Source organism: Notothenia coriiceps, unplaced genomic scaffold (genome assembly GCF_000735185.1).
Source record: "Notothenia coriiceps isolate Sejong01 unplaced genomic scaffold, NC01 NC01_scaffold00018999, whole genome shotgun sequence".
In the NCBI taxonomy this organism is placed as follows: domain Eukaryota; kingdom Metazoa; phylum Chordata; class Actinopteri; order Perciformes; family Nototheniidae; genus Notothenia; species Notothenia coriiceps.
Window position 1 is genome coordinate 2,112,315 of NW_011351700.1, and position 16,466 is coordinate 2,128,780.

General features: G+C 40.7%; 1 protein-coding gene and 1 long non-coding RNA gene across 4 annotated transcripts in view; one reads left to right on the top strand and one right to left on the bottom strand.

Moving 5' to 3' along the window:
- Nucleotides 1-4,337, bottom strand: part of LOC104951482 (keratin, type II cytoskeletal cochleal-like) — a 26,970-nt gene extending 22,633 nt beyond the window's left edge. Inside the window, exons 1-9 of the mRNA XM_010778145.1 lie at nt 3,652-4,337; nt 1,765-1,973; nt 1,590-1,650; nt 1,264-1,359; nt 926-1,090; nt 705-830; nt 390-610; nt 232-284; nt 39-49 (exon numbers count right to left, since the gene is read on the bottom strand). Of these exons, the coding sequence (XP_010776447.1) occupies nt 39-49; nt 232-284; nt 390-610; nt 705-830; nt 926-1,090; nt 1,264-1,359; nt 1,590-1,650; nt 1,765-1,973; nt 3,652-4,224 (1,515 nt within the window). The 5' untranslated portion in view covers nt 4,225-4,337. The remainder of the gene's footprint in view (nt 1-38; nt 50-231; nt 285-389; nt 611-704; nt 831-925; nt 1,091-1,263; nt 1,360-1,589; nt 1,651-1,764; nt 1,974-3,651) is intronic.
- Nucleotides 1-16,466, top strand: part of LOC104951481 (uncharacterized) — a 62,817-nt gene that overhangs the window by 14,589 nt on the left and 31,762 nt on the right. The window lies entirely within an intron of this gene.

A 16,466-nucleotide genomic window follows, 5' to 3' on the forward strand; every position in this document is an offset into this window, starting at 1 on the left:
CCGCCGCCGCTGCCATAGCCAAAGCCGCCGCCGCCGCCTCCTCCACCTCCTGATAATGATAATAAGAAGATGTTTTCAGATGAGATGGTTGGAATTTGAATTTGCAAACAAACTTATCATCCAAACTATGTGGCTATGATAGCTTTACCAAATATCTTCTCAATTCTACCTCTTATATTCTCATGAAATGTTTAGGAAATTACTTGTATTGAAACATGTGTTGATGCATACCTGATGATGAAGATTGGATGTGGATGGTTGCAGTTGCGCCCCCACTCGCAACTCTGCAAAGAAGAACACAAATTAGCAACTTGAGCTGTTCCCAGCACATAGTCGAACATTTTCAGAAGATGAAACGTTGTGTGAATCCTAAATAGCTAAACTTTTACCTGCTTTCCTCTCCTTCCAGAAGCTTCCTGTAGGTGGCGATCTCAATGTCCAAGGCCAGTTTGACGTTCATGAGCTCCTGGTACTCGCGGACCTGGCGGGCCATGTCCTGTTTGGCTCTCTGCAGGGCATCCTCAAGGTCCCTGATGCGGAGCTTGGCATCCTTCACTGCGATCTCACCGCGCTCCTCAGCCTCAGCGATCTGGGCCTCCAGGTTGGCACGCTGAGAAGGTGGAAAGTTAGTAGAAGCCTCAGACATTTATGTCTCCATTCAAAATACTTTTACCAAACTTTAATATATTTATTTGAGAGCTTACCTGTCCCTTGACTGACTCAATCTCGTTCTGTAGGCGGCTAATCATGCGGTTGAGCTCAGCAATCTCACTCTTGGTGTTACGAAGGTCTTCTCCGGCATTGCCTGCACTGCTCTGGATCTCCTCGTACTGAAGGCATAGGACAAAAAAATATATTGTTATGAAGTATTCAACATTTTATCTAACTGGAGATGTTGTTGAAATGCCATTCTCTCTCTACGTACCTTCTGCTGGTACCAGCTTTCAGCATCGCTCTTGCTTTTGTTGGCGATGTCCTCATACTGAGCCTTGACTTCAGCCACAATGGACTCCATGTCTAGGCTGCGGGTGTTGTTCATCTCCACAATGACTGAAGTGTCCTTGATCTGTCCCTGGAGCTCATTGAGTTCCTGCACAAGATATATTTGTCATATTTAAAAAGTAGGAGAGTTAAAAGGGTACAATGCTGGTTTGTATTCTGCATCTTTACCATTAATGTTAAGTACATTAGCAAGTTTTTCATAATATTAATGACAGATATGAGCCAACATGACAGGGCTATGGTGTGGTTCGTTTTGCTTACCGCCTCAAAGACAGCTCTGAGGAAATTGATCTCATCCTGAAGGGAGTCAACCTTGGCCTCCAGCTCAACCTTGTTCATGTAGGCGCCATCTACATCCTGTTAGAGGAGAAGAAGATCGTCTCTATTGGTCATTTCAAGTTGAGAGCAACAATTCATTGCAACTAGATAAGGCGATTTCTGAAAAAGAGTGCTGGATAATGTAAAGCTGACTGCATTGTTGGCTTTAAGTGTTGAATATTGCTGATGATGCATAACAGGTGAGTTTAGATCAGTGGATAAAAAATAAAATGCATTCCAATATATGATGGAACTTAATCGACCCTCACCTTCTTCAGGAGCACAAACTCATTCTCCACACTGGCACGCTTGTTGATTTCATCTTCATATCTGACAAAGAAAGTGGGAAAGAATTAGGTGATGGTAAAAAGACTTGTGGACTTCAACAACTGTAGGTCAACTGTCGCATTCAGAGATGGTTTGTTGTGCTGGGGTTTTTCTCACTTGTTCTTGAAGTCCTCCACCAGGCCCTGCATGTTCCTCAGCTCTCCCTCCAGCTTCATCTTCTCGTTGCCGAGCCCGTCAAGCTGTCTGCGCAGGTTGGCGATGTAGGCCTCGAACATGGCGTCGATGTTTGAGCGGGTGGTGGTCTGATCCTGCAGCAGGCTCCATTTGGTCTCCAGAACTTTGTTCTGCTGCTCCAGGAAGCGGACCTAAAAGATAAAAATAATTGTAGGGTTAGATCCACTCTGCAAGAAACATAGTCCGATTATGTAGTTAATAAAACAATATTACAGGAAACACTGGGGATAATGCACATATATGAATTTAACTACATAGAAGTAGTAGACTTTATTTACTGTTGCTTCTCTGCATGATTTGGCATGCCCACTCTAAGATAATAAATGTGTTTTTCTTCTTTGTTTTACTTCCCTCAGGTGATCCATCGGGCCACACCTGTGTGTGACATTCCCCAAACAAAAAACCTTGTATGTACCCATGCTAGCAGCTCCCTTACTATAATGCCCAACCAGGGCAGGGAAGTTTGAGACGTGCAGTGTAGTAGAACTGCACAAATGAGGTCATAGATTTAGAAAATCTGTCATGACCTTGGAAAACATTTTTAAAAGCCTGTCCCTATGAGGCAAAAAAACATGCGAGGCACAGAGTACAGTTCTCTGCAATCCGGTTTTAAAAAGCCTTCAGTAGGTGGAGCCCATCCTTACAGTTTTGGGTGTGTACGTGTGCCTGTAGGGCTTAATTTTTTTTTGAGGATCAGGTGCGGTGTACCCTGCCACACCTCAAACCAGCCCCTCCCCTCAAACGCCCACACCCTCGCCTCCAGGATGCATACTTTCACTGAGTGAACTTGTCTGCCACAGCCCTAAGTGATTAATCCATCATGCCCGAAGGCTATTAACTGTCACATCCATTGAATGCTTTAGATATTTCATTTTATACAAAATATCTAATCCAAAACACTCAATAATGTATTACTTATTAGTAGATTGAGTTTTTAACTGAACAGTATTTTTCTGAATCGATAAATAGTAAAGACAAATGGGGTGTGGTTGGAGCATTTTCTCCTGCTGGGTGTGGTTCCCTTGTTATTTATTATCTCTAACAGAAATATTCTCGTCTTCTATGCAAGTTTTTCAATTATGCATGAAAGTTGGCGAAGTAAAACACTCAACAATAGTCTCACCCCTTGTCTTTTGGAAATGCAAAGACATTTGTATGCAATGCATTTAAATTACTTAAGATGGGGTCCCATTTCTGCAGCACCACTCAGAGTTTGAGAGTCCTTGCTGCCATGGGAATAGGCGATAACCTGATCCCTTCTTTCCCTCATGCGTAGAGCCACCAGTCATTGGATATGAACTCCCTGGTGTTTCCTGTCTTGCAGTCCACACAGCGACAGATGGCAAAGGGCCAATTATTGTGTAAAGCAAATTAAAGGAGCAATGATCTGCTTACAGTGTAAGTGCAAAGGTCAGCTGATGCACAGTATTGCATTCTGTTTGAAATGAAAGGTGCCCACACAGCAGTTTTGCATGACTGAATAAAACATATTCATCCCCACATCATTGGTTTTCAAAGTAGGCTTTAGCTAGGCCCTTGCTGCACACATTGTTCAGGTTTGTATGAGATGCTGTGTAATATTTAATGAGCCCAGGTGGCCCCTTAGAGAAAGTGTGCAGAGCCATTTACGCTTGCACAAACTGAACATGAACTATGCAGTGCATCCCACATCTTTTCCCATCTTTTCCCATTATTTCATATACCTTTCTTAAACTACATAAATATCTATTATTCAGCCAACTAAGGGCTTCAAACCTATCAAAAACACTGTTGTAGGACATAAACTTAAAGTAGAAGAGGGCTCCTCACCTTGTCAATGAAGCTGGCGAAGCGGTTGTTCAGGGTCTTGATCTGCTCTTTCTCGTGGGTGCGGACGGTGCTGATGTTGGGGTCGATGTCAATGTTAACGGGTGCCAGCAGTTGCGTGTTGCATGTGACGGCTGTGATGCTCGCACCACCTGCACCAGGGAAACCACCACCACCACCGCCTTGACCGAATAAGATGCCGTATGCACCACCACCACCACCGCCACCACTACCACCATAACCTCCACCGCCACCGCCGTATCCACCGCCACCACCAAATCCACCGCCACCACCAAATCCACCACCACCACCACCACCATATCCACCACCACCACCACTCATCATGGATGATTGATATGAGCTAGAGATTTGTGGTCGAGAAGCATATGAGACAGATTTTGAGGAAAAGCTTCTTTGGCCTCCTCCACCTCCACCTCCACTTCCAAAGCTCCTTCCACCTCCATAGCTGCTTCCTCCACTTGCACCTCCAAAGCTTCCTCCACCTCCACTTCCAAAGGTTCCTCCACCACTTCTCACGCTGCTGGTTCTCGAGGTTTTGACAACTCTGGTCGACATTATGTTCTCTGAGAGGAAAGGATTCACAGAGAAAAGGAGCAGAAAGAGAGGTTTGACAGAGCAGTGGAGCACACTAAGAGGAGAGTCAAGTCCCTCTAAGTGTCTTCTCTCTGTCCGTGATGGGTTTATATCTTCCTTTGACTCTGGAGGAGGTTCCAGTGAGCTCCACTTCCTCTGCACCTCCCCCTCAAACCTCCTCCAATTACATGGATCCTGGAAGGTGCACTTTCGGGCAGGGAGATCGGCATGAGGCAGCTCAGCCTGTCAGACAGGTAACAGCGCCACCCCTGTAAAGCAATTGTGGCAGGACACACCCAGGTGTTCGCAGAGGAATGGCATCAGAGGCAGGGGTGAGAGGGAAGAACAGACATGTTTGGCAAAGACTGTTTATTTGATTGGCCTGGAGCGTGGTGAGAGTTGAATGAGTCAGCAGATGGGGCCTACACTCACTTATCTACCATTTTCTTCATCTTGCAAGATACGTATATAAAATGTGAATATTTGGTTGCTTCGAAAGCTGATCGTGCATACGTGTGAATGCATGCATTTAAATACAAATACATGTAAATGTGCATTTATTCATAGATTCCTAAAGATATGAAAGGTTTACTTACACACTGCTTGAAATTGGGAGTGCAGAAATATCAGATAAACCGGGAAAAATAAAACTCAAAGCTATGGGCTGAGTGACGGAATATCTTAGCCTTACCATTTTGCATGATTAAAGGGTCAGTTCACCCAAATTACAAACAATCGGTGAGATAATAGAGGTACTAGTTCATACAAGTAGACAAATCTTTCAATACTCAAAAATAATTGCATTATGTCATATTCTTTCACATACATATCAAGCAGGATAACTCTAAATGTTAGAGATGGAGATGGAGACGGAATATCTTCAGCAGAGCACAGAACATAGGGCATAAAAGCAGGTAATCTTGGATACAGTAAAAATTCAAACTCAAACTCAACTTCAAAGAAAGAAAAGCTAAACTCAAGTCAAGATAAATAATGGGGTCAGGAGTTTGTTCGTTGGTTTGGGGTTATCATTCACCTTCTTATACAATGGTAAACGTTTTAGATGAAGTAGTAGCATTCAGTAGAGTAAAGGTCTTCATTACCCTGTAGAGGAAACTGGTTTTGCAGGAGCTTCCCTGCAGGCTGCAAGGTACTTACCATCTGCACAGAACTCGATGGCTACACATTACGCTAGTGTAGGAAAAATGTCTAAAACAGAATGCTCTTTTACTCACAAATGCACTAATCAGGGGAGTCATAAAGTGATTTAACGATAAATGGTTAAAGAACTATCCCACATTTTGAATCCTAGAGTTATTTGTACATGTACTCTATGCGTTCGTGCCTGCAGTTTGAAGATGCTTGGGGGCACTGGCCTATCTTCAATAGCACTGATAACCTAGGTTTAGTTGAAGTCACTACTTATTATGAACTTATATTACACCTTTGTAGTCATTTCATCTTTAAAAAATGTCATTTTCAACTTGGATCTTTGCATTATTCTCAGCTTGCGGCTAAAATAAAGTTAGAGAGTTCAGGGAGACAAGCCTTTTTTCTTCTTTTTTTTTGAGAGATCTGGATTGTTGATACCTGTTGAAACCCATCTCAACAACTCTGATGTAGGTGTTGGCTTCCCAGTGACTGCACTGTAGTAGCATTTGAACAAATAAGCTGTAGGGCAAAACTGAGTCACACCCCAAAAGAAATGCCAGTACTTCACTCTCACTTCCAACATTCTTTCATCCAAGAACTACATACAAACTAAATGAATGCCATGGCAGGGTAGAAAATAGGTTACATTCTGTAAGTTAAGCATGGTTTTATGCATGGTAAGACTGTGCCACTAAATCTACTTGATTATGGGTAGAAAAGGATTGTCTACTGCAATGATTCAGACCTGATAGGCCTCAATGATAAGTGAGACCAACCTAGTGAGGTCACATTTGGTCTCAGGCCATATTTAAGTGGCTAACATTGCATAGTCATTAATATAAAGTAAAGGCACTGCCCAACATGATTAGCAGCCATCACTTTCAACAGTCACAGTGATGAGTAACAATTACGTGTCATGCTACATGTGTCAGTGAGTGTAAGCAGGCCTGGTTTGTTTCAGTTAATTGGGAGGGAAGGTTCCAACTGTTAATGTATTGCCTTGACGCAAATCCATTTAAAGCATGAATTGATTGTGCAACATGGGCTTCTACGTTTTGTCCATGAAATGCATTCAATTATTACTCCGTAGCAATTAGCATTATAGGCTCTGAGGACATTGGGTCCAATTGGTGTATGGGGTCTCACTCTCTACTCGTATCAAATACTGACAGCTTGGCCATGGCCCTATGCTTCAAACTATGATGCTCTTGTTACGTCTCCAACATATGCTTTTTTGCACATCATGGATGGCACATCAGCTTCTAATTGTTACATGCTGTGTCTTTTCAAAATAAACAGGAAACCTGCAGTAAATGCAGGTTGTGTACCTTGTGACAACATCCAATATAGGTTTAAGTTTATACAGCAAGTATATCGAAAATATTGGTGTTTGGGGTTAACAGTAAACCTAAGTAAGCTTTTTAATTGTATTGGCATAATTAGTGTTAGTTAAGAACGTAAGTTACATAACAAAATAACGGTAAAATAACTGTGTTTCAAATGGGTTTGTTTAAGGGTGTGGGTTGAAAATAAGCAAGCTTGATACGTTTTTACCTGTAATTTGCATTAGTTAGGAACAAAGTTATACGATTTAAGATACGATATTACTTTAATGGTCAGATCAAGTCTGAAATTGGACTTGCTTCCATTTGCAACATTAACAAGGACAAATATTAAGACACAATACAAGAAATACAAACATTTAACATAACATCACAATCATTGAGAGAAACAAGCTCAAAGACCCTTTAGTGTGCATTTGGTCTGGTTTGGAAAAATAAGTTAGCTAGTTATGTTTTTTGGCATAATGAATGTTAAGGTCCGGACACACCAAACTGACACCAAAGAACACGTCCCGTCGGACCCGACTGTTGTGTCACCTCACGTCTCCTGCGTCTTGGCCAAAAAGTTGCACTGAAACACACCACAAAGACTTCAGCCGACGGCCAAGTAGCACGTACGCACTGCGCATGCGTGAGTGGCCATAACTCTCCTTACCAGCAGGCGGCGGTAGTGTGTATTCGTCATTCAAAAGAGGTAACCGGAAGACAGACTACGTGATATATACAAACAACAAATAGCGTGTGCGTTCCATTTTCACTCTCGTCCATCACAGACTGAAAATGAAAAATAATAGCCGAGTGTGCCTTTTTAATCGTTTATTTGCGTACCTCACTTTCGTTTCGCTTCTCATGCACTGATTCGCTAAGCTGAACAGCCAATCAGAGTGATGTCTTTTGCCGACAGCCTCCGCTCCCGATTCAACATGTTCAATCGGGAGCGGAAGGTGTCGGCACGGCCGAAAAGACACGACGATGCGGGACACACCAATCTGAGTAGGGCGACAGAACGCTCATCGGCGGCCAGATATCTATCGACGGACGAAATCGGCTTGGTGTGTCCGGGCCTTTAGTTAGTCGAATAAGTTTTGTCAAATTATTTGTTTTAAATTGCCTCTGGAAGCTAAAAAGGCACAAACATATGAAATGGATTAATTAATCAAAAAGTAGGACCTACAGGTTGGTATACAATTGAACATTTTTGCTTATACAGGGAAATCACTTTTTCATAGCTAACTATTCCTACATACAGTCATGTTAACACAGTTCTACATGACTTATGTACATGTAACACTAAGTATATGGTGTAAAAGTGCATAATAATATGTGATAAATAAATAAATGAAAAAACTGTGTGGTTACAGCTATGGAACATCTATGGTAATTTGCATATACAGTAGGAAACAATCCCTTCTGCAAAAACAATAACAGATAATGAGGGCCTCACCCTATGACATTTTTAACCTTTTTAAGGAAACTCAAAGTCTTCACCCTAAATATCATTATTTTTCACCTGGAGACCTTTGCTTATTAGTTTAACCTTCAAACATTTTCTCAAAGGCAGTGGCACCCACAAATCTGGTACAGGATTGCATTTGATCTCACATGAAATGACATTTCGGGCGTTCTAGTCGGCGCACGTTGTGGAATGTTCACAAGCTTACTTTCTCTGTGAGAACCAACCTTGGTATGGGAGTATACTCCGCTGAAACTTGGCAAGGAGCGGCTGAGAATACAGAGCAATTAAATGAGAATAAAGTTTTGGAGGAGACATTCTTGACATTTTCAAATGCTAACAAGGACAGCGCATTATACATTGTATTTTATTATGAGGTCATTTGATACTTCACTGTATCTGGAATCGTACTTGACAACCTCCAGTATTGTGCTGTGGTAAAACATGTAAAAAAAAGTATTTTGTTGCCAGGACAATAATCTCTTTAGTCAATCTATTATGCCACATCTATGTGGTCAAGTAAGGGGTGTCAAGCCCATTGAGGTACATTGGAGAAAAACAATGTCATCTCCTAAAGTCATGACCAGATTTGCTTTTAAAGTTGTTTTAAGACGAACAACCTCTTGGTAAAATTGCTCATGTATTGTTATTAAAGTTTATCATGTTTTGCTGTATAGGCTTTCTTTAGATGTACTCCACACTTCTCAATTTACAGTTTAATAGCTTCAAGCATGGACGTAATTTCCACTGGGGACAGGTAGGAAATGTCCCCCCCACTTTTCAAAAGTGGGGGGGGACACAAACGGGATTTTGAAAAGTGGGGGGGACATTTCCTACCTGTCCCCAGTGGAAATTACGTCCATGCTTGAAGCTATTAAACTGTAAATTGAGAAGTGTGGAGTACATCTANGTACCAACCAAACTAAGGACCCGACTTGATCGGATTTTATGTAACCGCAGACCCCAATCTGCAATAAGTACTTAACTCGCAACCGTTGGATGGACACTTCGTCCTTAAGGACCGGAGAACCTGAACACTACACTTAAGAGGCCGCTTCGAGGTTAGTTTGCGTAGTCACAAACTGTAGTTTCGAGCGACGGAGAAGGGCACAGAGAAAGGACCTCAGCCACTGAGGGTGACGTAACGTCATGTGTCTCAAAGGGAATGTAACTGCACACAAAAACACGGCTCAGACGGGACTCTGGTCTCTCACATCAAGCTAATTCGCAAAGCTGTGTAATTTTACACAATGAGTGTCAAAATGCTTGTGTAAAAATACAAAAAAACTGTTTGTAGTATACAATTAAACACCGGTGTTAAGTTGCACTAGCTTCCCTATAATAAAGAAGAGGGAGGTAACTGAGAGTTATGTATTAAAAAGACTTTACATAAAAAGGTACCTTCCGAAGGGGCCTTCTCCTCCCTGAAAACGGTGAGATATGTCAATTCTACTAGGTAAAGTACAAGCAGTTTTACCGGAAATTCGGTTCGTTATATTACACACAGGAACGTTAAATCCGTAGCATACGACCTAGAACGAAATAATTCAATTTCGACTCATTTTGGTACAAGAAGTTCAAATCGACAGAAGAGCCATCACATCAGGATGTAATTTAAGGAAATAAGCGTTCCACGACCCGACGACTGATATAGACGGTAAAAGATGAGGGGAAATAAGTGATATGACGGATGTCTGTTTTAATGGAACAAGATGTTTTCGGATGTACTATTCCCCCTCACAACGCGACTTGACTGCGGAGATAGAACCATAACACCTTTATCAGCTGACGCCAACAGACAGGAACAGGGAGACAAAACACTGAGAGCACAGCAGCCAAGGTTACAGGTGTGTGTGCTCCGTCATAACAGTTTGAACTGATAAACTGGGTCAATGTTATGGACCTTGGAAAATATTTCCCCAACAGTCACCAAGATGGTCGTCACTACTGTCTTAAAGGGATTGACTACCCTCACTATCTATCACCTCAATGAAACACGTCCAGAAGAATGTCATGCAAAGCTGCCTGCCTTCCTTTGATTCTCTCTGAACTGCCTGATCTTTTAACCATTTATGCAGATAGCATGAAGTAGAAAAGATTGCCGATGCTAATGTGGCGTTAGCGTTAGCATTTCTTCCCCGGGCTTAAATGTTTTATTATAGAATGATCACACCGGTGTGACAGTACTCTTCAAAGGGTTCACGAAATATGACTACTGCTCTTACTGTTTAACATTTTGGGTTACTTAATGTTACTTCATGTTAAGGCTAATAAAAATGACAAGGCTAAGACTGTAATGCTTACTAACGTGCTTGCTACTAGCTAGGTAGCTAACTTGATCCAGCCACTCCTGGTCCTTTCATCAGACGGGAAGCGAAATAACGAGCAAGACCCATTGCTGGTATGATAACAACCTGGTACTAAGCACACAGGCATCTTGTTAAAGTTACCTTATCTTAGCTATCTCTTATTTGGTGGAGGAAAACAATTGTGACATCAGTTATGACATCACTTACGCGACTCTGGGATTTGTAGTCTTTCTAGTTGCGTATTTTTTTTCATAGTCTTATATTTCAACAGTTTTACGACAAACTTGTTTGACATGGAAATTATTTTTTAAGATTGACAAATATCATATGTGTAATTCGTGGCACAATTCAAACCGGATCGAAAGATAAGATTTCTTTCTTCATTGACTTCAATACATAATGTTTCCAAAATAAGGTGGGCGTGACTTTGCCAATTTATTTACATCAGTTTAGCCAATACAAAATAACTTTTTGTTTTAAGTTTTGATTGATTGGTGTTCTACACAAATGTACAGCAACGATAATATTTCACATTTTACATACAAAATAAAAAACTCACATTTTAGGGTTAGGGTATGTTTGGGAAGATACTTCTCCATGGATTGGCAAAGGAAGGCCTCAACATTTTTTTGAAGTTCCTGGAAGAGACAGCTTTTTTTCGAGCTGTAAATGACTGAAAATGTATTTTATCCACAGAAAAGGCAGTGTTGGTGTCTTCAATCCCGAAAGTGTTGGACGGCTAGCCAGTAGTGTTACAAAAGCTATCAGATCTGCTTGGAGCATAGGCAAAAGCAACTGAGGGAGGCCAGCAGTAATGGCATTAGGCTCAAGAAGTTTCCCTGTTTTGAAAATTGCAGTCAAGTAGTGGTGCAGAAATGTACATGACCAAAACATATTTCTTGCAGGTTATTCGAAAAAATAGAGGATTTAAGCTGGTTTAACCTTTTATATGTTGCATGTTACAACATGTCATACTCTTTTGTAGATGCTGTAAGCCATGTTAAATGGTTCAACCGTTAGTGCATTGCTAGGAGACTTATACAGATAAGAAAACTGACCTTTAGAAGCTAACCCCTACAGAAAGGAAATGTCAAGAACCACCACAGACCAATGGTACTCTACAATGAATAATTGGGAGAATGACAGCTCCTCTCTTTAGTTTTTTGTGAGTGTTTTGTGAGTGTTTTGCTTGGTTTATTTTAGCAAATGTCATCGGTACTCAGATGAAACCAAATGAATGCACCAAGACCACTCAAAACAACTACACTGGCTTCATACTCAGACCGTCGATGCAAAATAGTGCAAACGTTCATTTTGAATTGTAGTCACGTCTATTTTTTTCAAACTTTCAAGAAATCAAGGGGAAAAAAATGTTGCCTTTCGCCTAACTTGCCCCTTAGTCTCTCTAGGCAGACGATTGGGCAACAACATCCAATAAACATGCATCGTGTGTATCATGTGAACCTTTTCATGTCATTGTTTTCTACAATAAAATTCCTTATAACGACCCAAAGCAGTTCTAAATTAAAGACAGCAAGTACCCATCTCGGCTAACTTTGGGTAGAAAGCCTGACAAAACAACTATTAGTCACACAGCTAATCCATATTTAGTGCCAATGGAATTGACTTAAACAAACTCTCTCAACTATTAACTGTCAGCAACCATTTAAATCAAGATTTGGAAATATGTGATTAGAACTACTTCAACTAACCAAAAATGGATGTACCTAGAACAATATATATATATATATATATATAAAAAAAAAAAAAGGATTCCTTTTGTTTGCTTGTTGTTTCAGTTTTTGGTAATTGTTTTTGCTTTACCTTTAAAAAAAGATATATATTTAAATATATTTAATTATAATTAGGATATATATAATTATCCTAATTGATTTCAAAATAGTATGAGAAATTAAACTGTGTGTAGGTAAATATGTATATGTATATGTATATCTATAATTGTTTTATTTTTGTGTGTATACTGTTTTTTTCTTTTTTCATCCTGAAACTGGATGACTAACGGGAGTGCAAGCTTTCTGCCGTTTTTACAAATTTTGTTTGTTTTTCGGTCTCATACATTTTCTGTACTGATGTTGAATTAGTAGAATAAATAAATAAATGAGAGCCCAGTCTGCTCTGATTGGTTAGCTGGCTGGCTTTGTTGTGATTGGCCAACCTCAGACATTGGACATGTCTGGAAAATGTCTCACCCTAACATCTCACAATGTGTTGGAGTGCAGACCAATAGAGGCAAAAGTGTTACAAAGGGATGTCATTGTGTTACGGAAGTAAACAAATGAGTCCAATCCAGGTGTTTCAGGCAGGGGGGGTTGGTTAGACTTTGCAGACCATTCTCAAAAAGCTATATAACACAATACAGGAAAGGGAAAACGCCACAAAGCAAAATAGGGCCTTCTTACTCCTCCTCTGTACTCTTTTTAACTATGACATCAGCGTTTATTTTGTTGAAAAGTGTAACTGGGGTCGCAAATTAGCCTTGGACAGAAACCCTAAATGCAGCATCCCTGTGTCAACAAATCGCAACATGCTACAATGTTTTTTGTATTGTCCGGGACAAATAAATGAACTGTTTTACAAATATCTGTGTATTGGAAGGATCGGATGAGAGAAAGATGAAAAGTGAAAATACCATTTTAGTTCTTTTGTTTTTCTAATCTCGATTTCCCTTCTCTCCAGAAGCCAACATTGCACCACACAATGCATAAACTAGGGCGACACTCACCGACAGCCAGACATTGGTCGATGGCAGAATGCCGGCTTGGTGTGTCAGCGCTTCTAGTGCTCCAGTTGGCCCCAAAAGATAAAGCATGAGTAGTAGTTCGGTAATGTGTTGAGTGTGGTACCTGTTATAGTTACAAATTAAGTAATTTACAAGGTGTGGATGTGATTAAAGCTATTTAAACAGAGAACTTTGCTGAATAATTTGTCAATTTCTGACACTCAACTCAAAGCGTACATATATATACACGTTCTGTTTGATCAGCCATTAACATCAGCTGATCTGTCAGCTGTGAGTTAAATCTGGTCACACCCACATTATAACATCATATATGCACATCAAAGAAACCTGCATACTGCACTGTTGGTTGTCACGTTTCTCCTCACTGGTGGCTTTATTGTGGATGGCCCTTCATTAATGCACCTCCCATGCCTCTGTTTTGTAAACAGGGAGTTGCTTGAAGCCAAGGGTACTTTGGTTTGAGAAGTGGGGGGGACACAAAACAGGGGGTCCTCCGCAATGAAACATTGTTCTTGATTTAATTCCATTTCCTGCCTTTCTACAAATATATTAGGGACCATGGTCTAAAAAAATCCAAGAAAAATGTGTAGTGTATATAATGAGTGCATAAACTTATCTAGTATCCTATCCATGTGAACCTGTTTTATTTGTGATAACCTCACATCCTCTAGGGGGGTCCGGGGGCATGCACCCCGGGAAGATTGTTTTCTTTAAATCAATCTGGTGCACAAATTAAGATTTATGGATACAGCTCTCAACACTCATGTGAAACAGAACTGTATATATTTCAATACTCCAAACCATTAGAATATGATCACAACCAATAACAAGCAATACTAATCACTTCCCTTTTAAACTGTGTTTTACACTTTTTTACTGACATAGGAATTATTTTTTACTGGGCATTGGAATGATTTCTTAACTTATTTTGAACAACTATAATAATAATACTTATATTTATTATAGCGCTTTATCAATGACTCAAAGCGCTTTACAAATACACATTACATATACAGATCATACATACATGTAATGGTCATCTACTGTGGACAATACCCACAGGAGCAAGTTCAGGTGAAGTGTCTTGCCAAAGGACACAACGGCTTTACAGATGCAGCGGCGGCGGGTTTCACCCCCTTGCACTGCGCCACACCGCCCATCTTCACACCTCAAAGTCATCGAGGCGCTTTTACAAGTACACATTGATATTATACATGTACTGTGGACAATACCCACAGGAGCAAATCCGGGTGAAGTGTCTTTCCCAAGGACACAACGGCCTGAAGCAGTGGGGCGGGAGCGGGTTTCGAACTGGAGTTCCCCAACACCCCCTTGATCTGATGATCAAACGCACAGACCACTGCGCCACCCCTCCCAAACTATATTGTCTGTCTGTCTGTCTGTCTGTCTGTCTGTCTCTCTCTCTCTCTCTCTCTCTCTCTCTCTCTCTCTCTCTCTCTCTCTCTCTCTCTCTCTCTCTCTCTCTCTCTCACAAAATGCGCTTGTGCCACACACACACNAAAGTAGAGACACTACATACTGATATACACCTGAACATCAGCAGGAGAGGACTCTTTAAAGTAGAGACACTACATACTGATATACACCTGAACATCAGCAGGAGAGGACTCTTTAAAGTAGAGACACTACATACTGATATACACCTGAACATCAGCAGGAGAGGACTCTTTAAAGTAGAGACACTACATACTGATATACCCTGATAGGAACTCTTTAATGTATTTTAATGCATGGTTCGATAGACGTATATAACTCCTAGAGACGTGACAGATGAAGAAATCAGATGTTAAGGAAGTTGCTTCGAGGATGAGAGGAGCTTGTTGTCGTTTGTGATGAAGGTTATTTTGCTTATTTATGTTATTTGCCTAATTTAATGCATTTCACTTATTTATAAATGGATTAAAAGCAGACAACTAAAGTTTTTGGGCCTGGATGATGTGATTATGATAAATAATGAAGAAAGAGGCAGCAGCTTATAACAAAGGCAGATAATGAGTACCTGTAGATTATCAAGAGTTAGAAAATGTGCTGTGTCAGACCCGGCGAAATATATTAAACTTACATGAAAGTTCAATACTTGAAACCAGCTTTACATAATTTCTCCTAGAATGGAAAGTTAATGGGAGAGAAATGGTCTTTAGGTGCCGGAGTCTTACCTTGGATATCCTCCGTTTCTCATGATTCATTAAAACATCAATTTGTTCTGGTAATACTTTTAATTTGGATTAATCCAGCAGATCTACATCAAAACGTTTGAGTGACAGGTCCATTTAAAACCTAAAGGGAAAGTACTTTTACTTAAAGGTCCCATGTCACGGCCATTTCTACTGATCATAGTTCCATAGTTGAGGTCTACTAGAATAGATTTATATTGTTCAATGTTCCAAACTCACATTGGTTTCTCATACAGCATCTCTGTATAGTGTGTGTATTCACTCTCTGTCCTACACGGCTTGTTGGAGCTCCGGCCCCCCCTGTGAGGCCTCTGATTGGTCGGGACGTTGAGAGGCTCGTTGCTGCTGCGAGGAGCAGAAAGGTTTCCGGGTCGGCGATACAGCAAGAACAAGCTAAACTCATCCTGAGAACACACACACACACACACACACACACACACACACACACACACACACACACACACACACACACACACACACACACCCAAAGTTGATATTGAGTAAGAAAAAGGATTATAACGCTGTGAGAATGGGGCTGCACGATATTGGAAAAAACTGACATTGCGATTTTTACTTCCCCTGTGATATATATATATATATATTGCGATATGAAAACATACAGGAATTGAAGAAAAGACCGTTTTTTTCCCCCGCAAACCATCCTATCTTGAACTTTAATGATACAATTGGTATTTTTTGAACGATATTTAACCGGATGAAGGATTTTAGTCACGGACGTCTGGATCTGAAGTTATCAGAGCAACAAGCTGAGCTAGCTCGGTTAGCAGCGCAGAACTGGAGAAACACATGAAACTATATTCAGTGTTTTGACCTTTGATCTCCGGGTCCGTTTGCTTTGGAGGTTTGATGGTGATTGGTGGTTTGCTGTCACTCACTCAAGTAGCCCTGACATGAGAGCCGCGCAAGTTTTCCTTTTGTGGTAAGCAGCAAAATAATTGACGAAAATAACATGACGTGTTTGAGTTAATTTAAGATAAGATAAGATAAGAT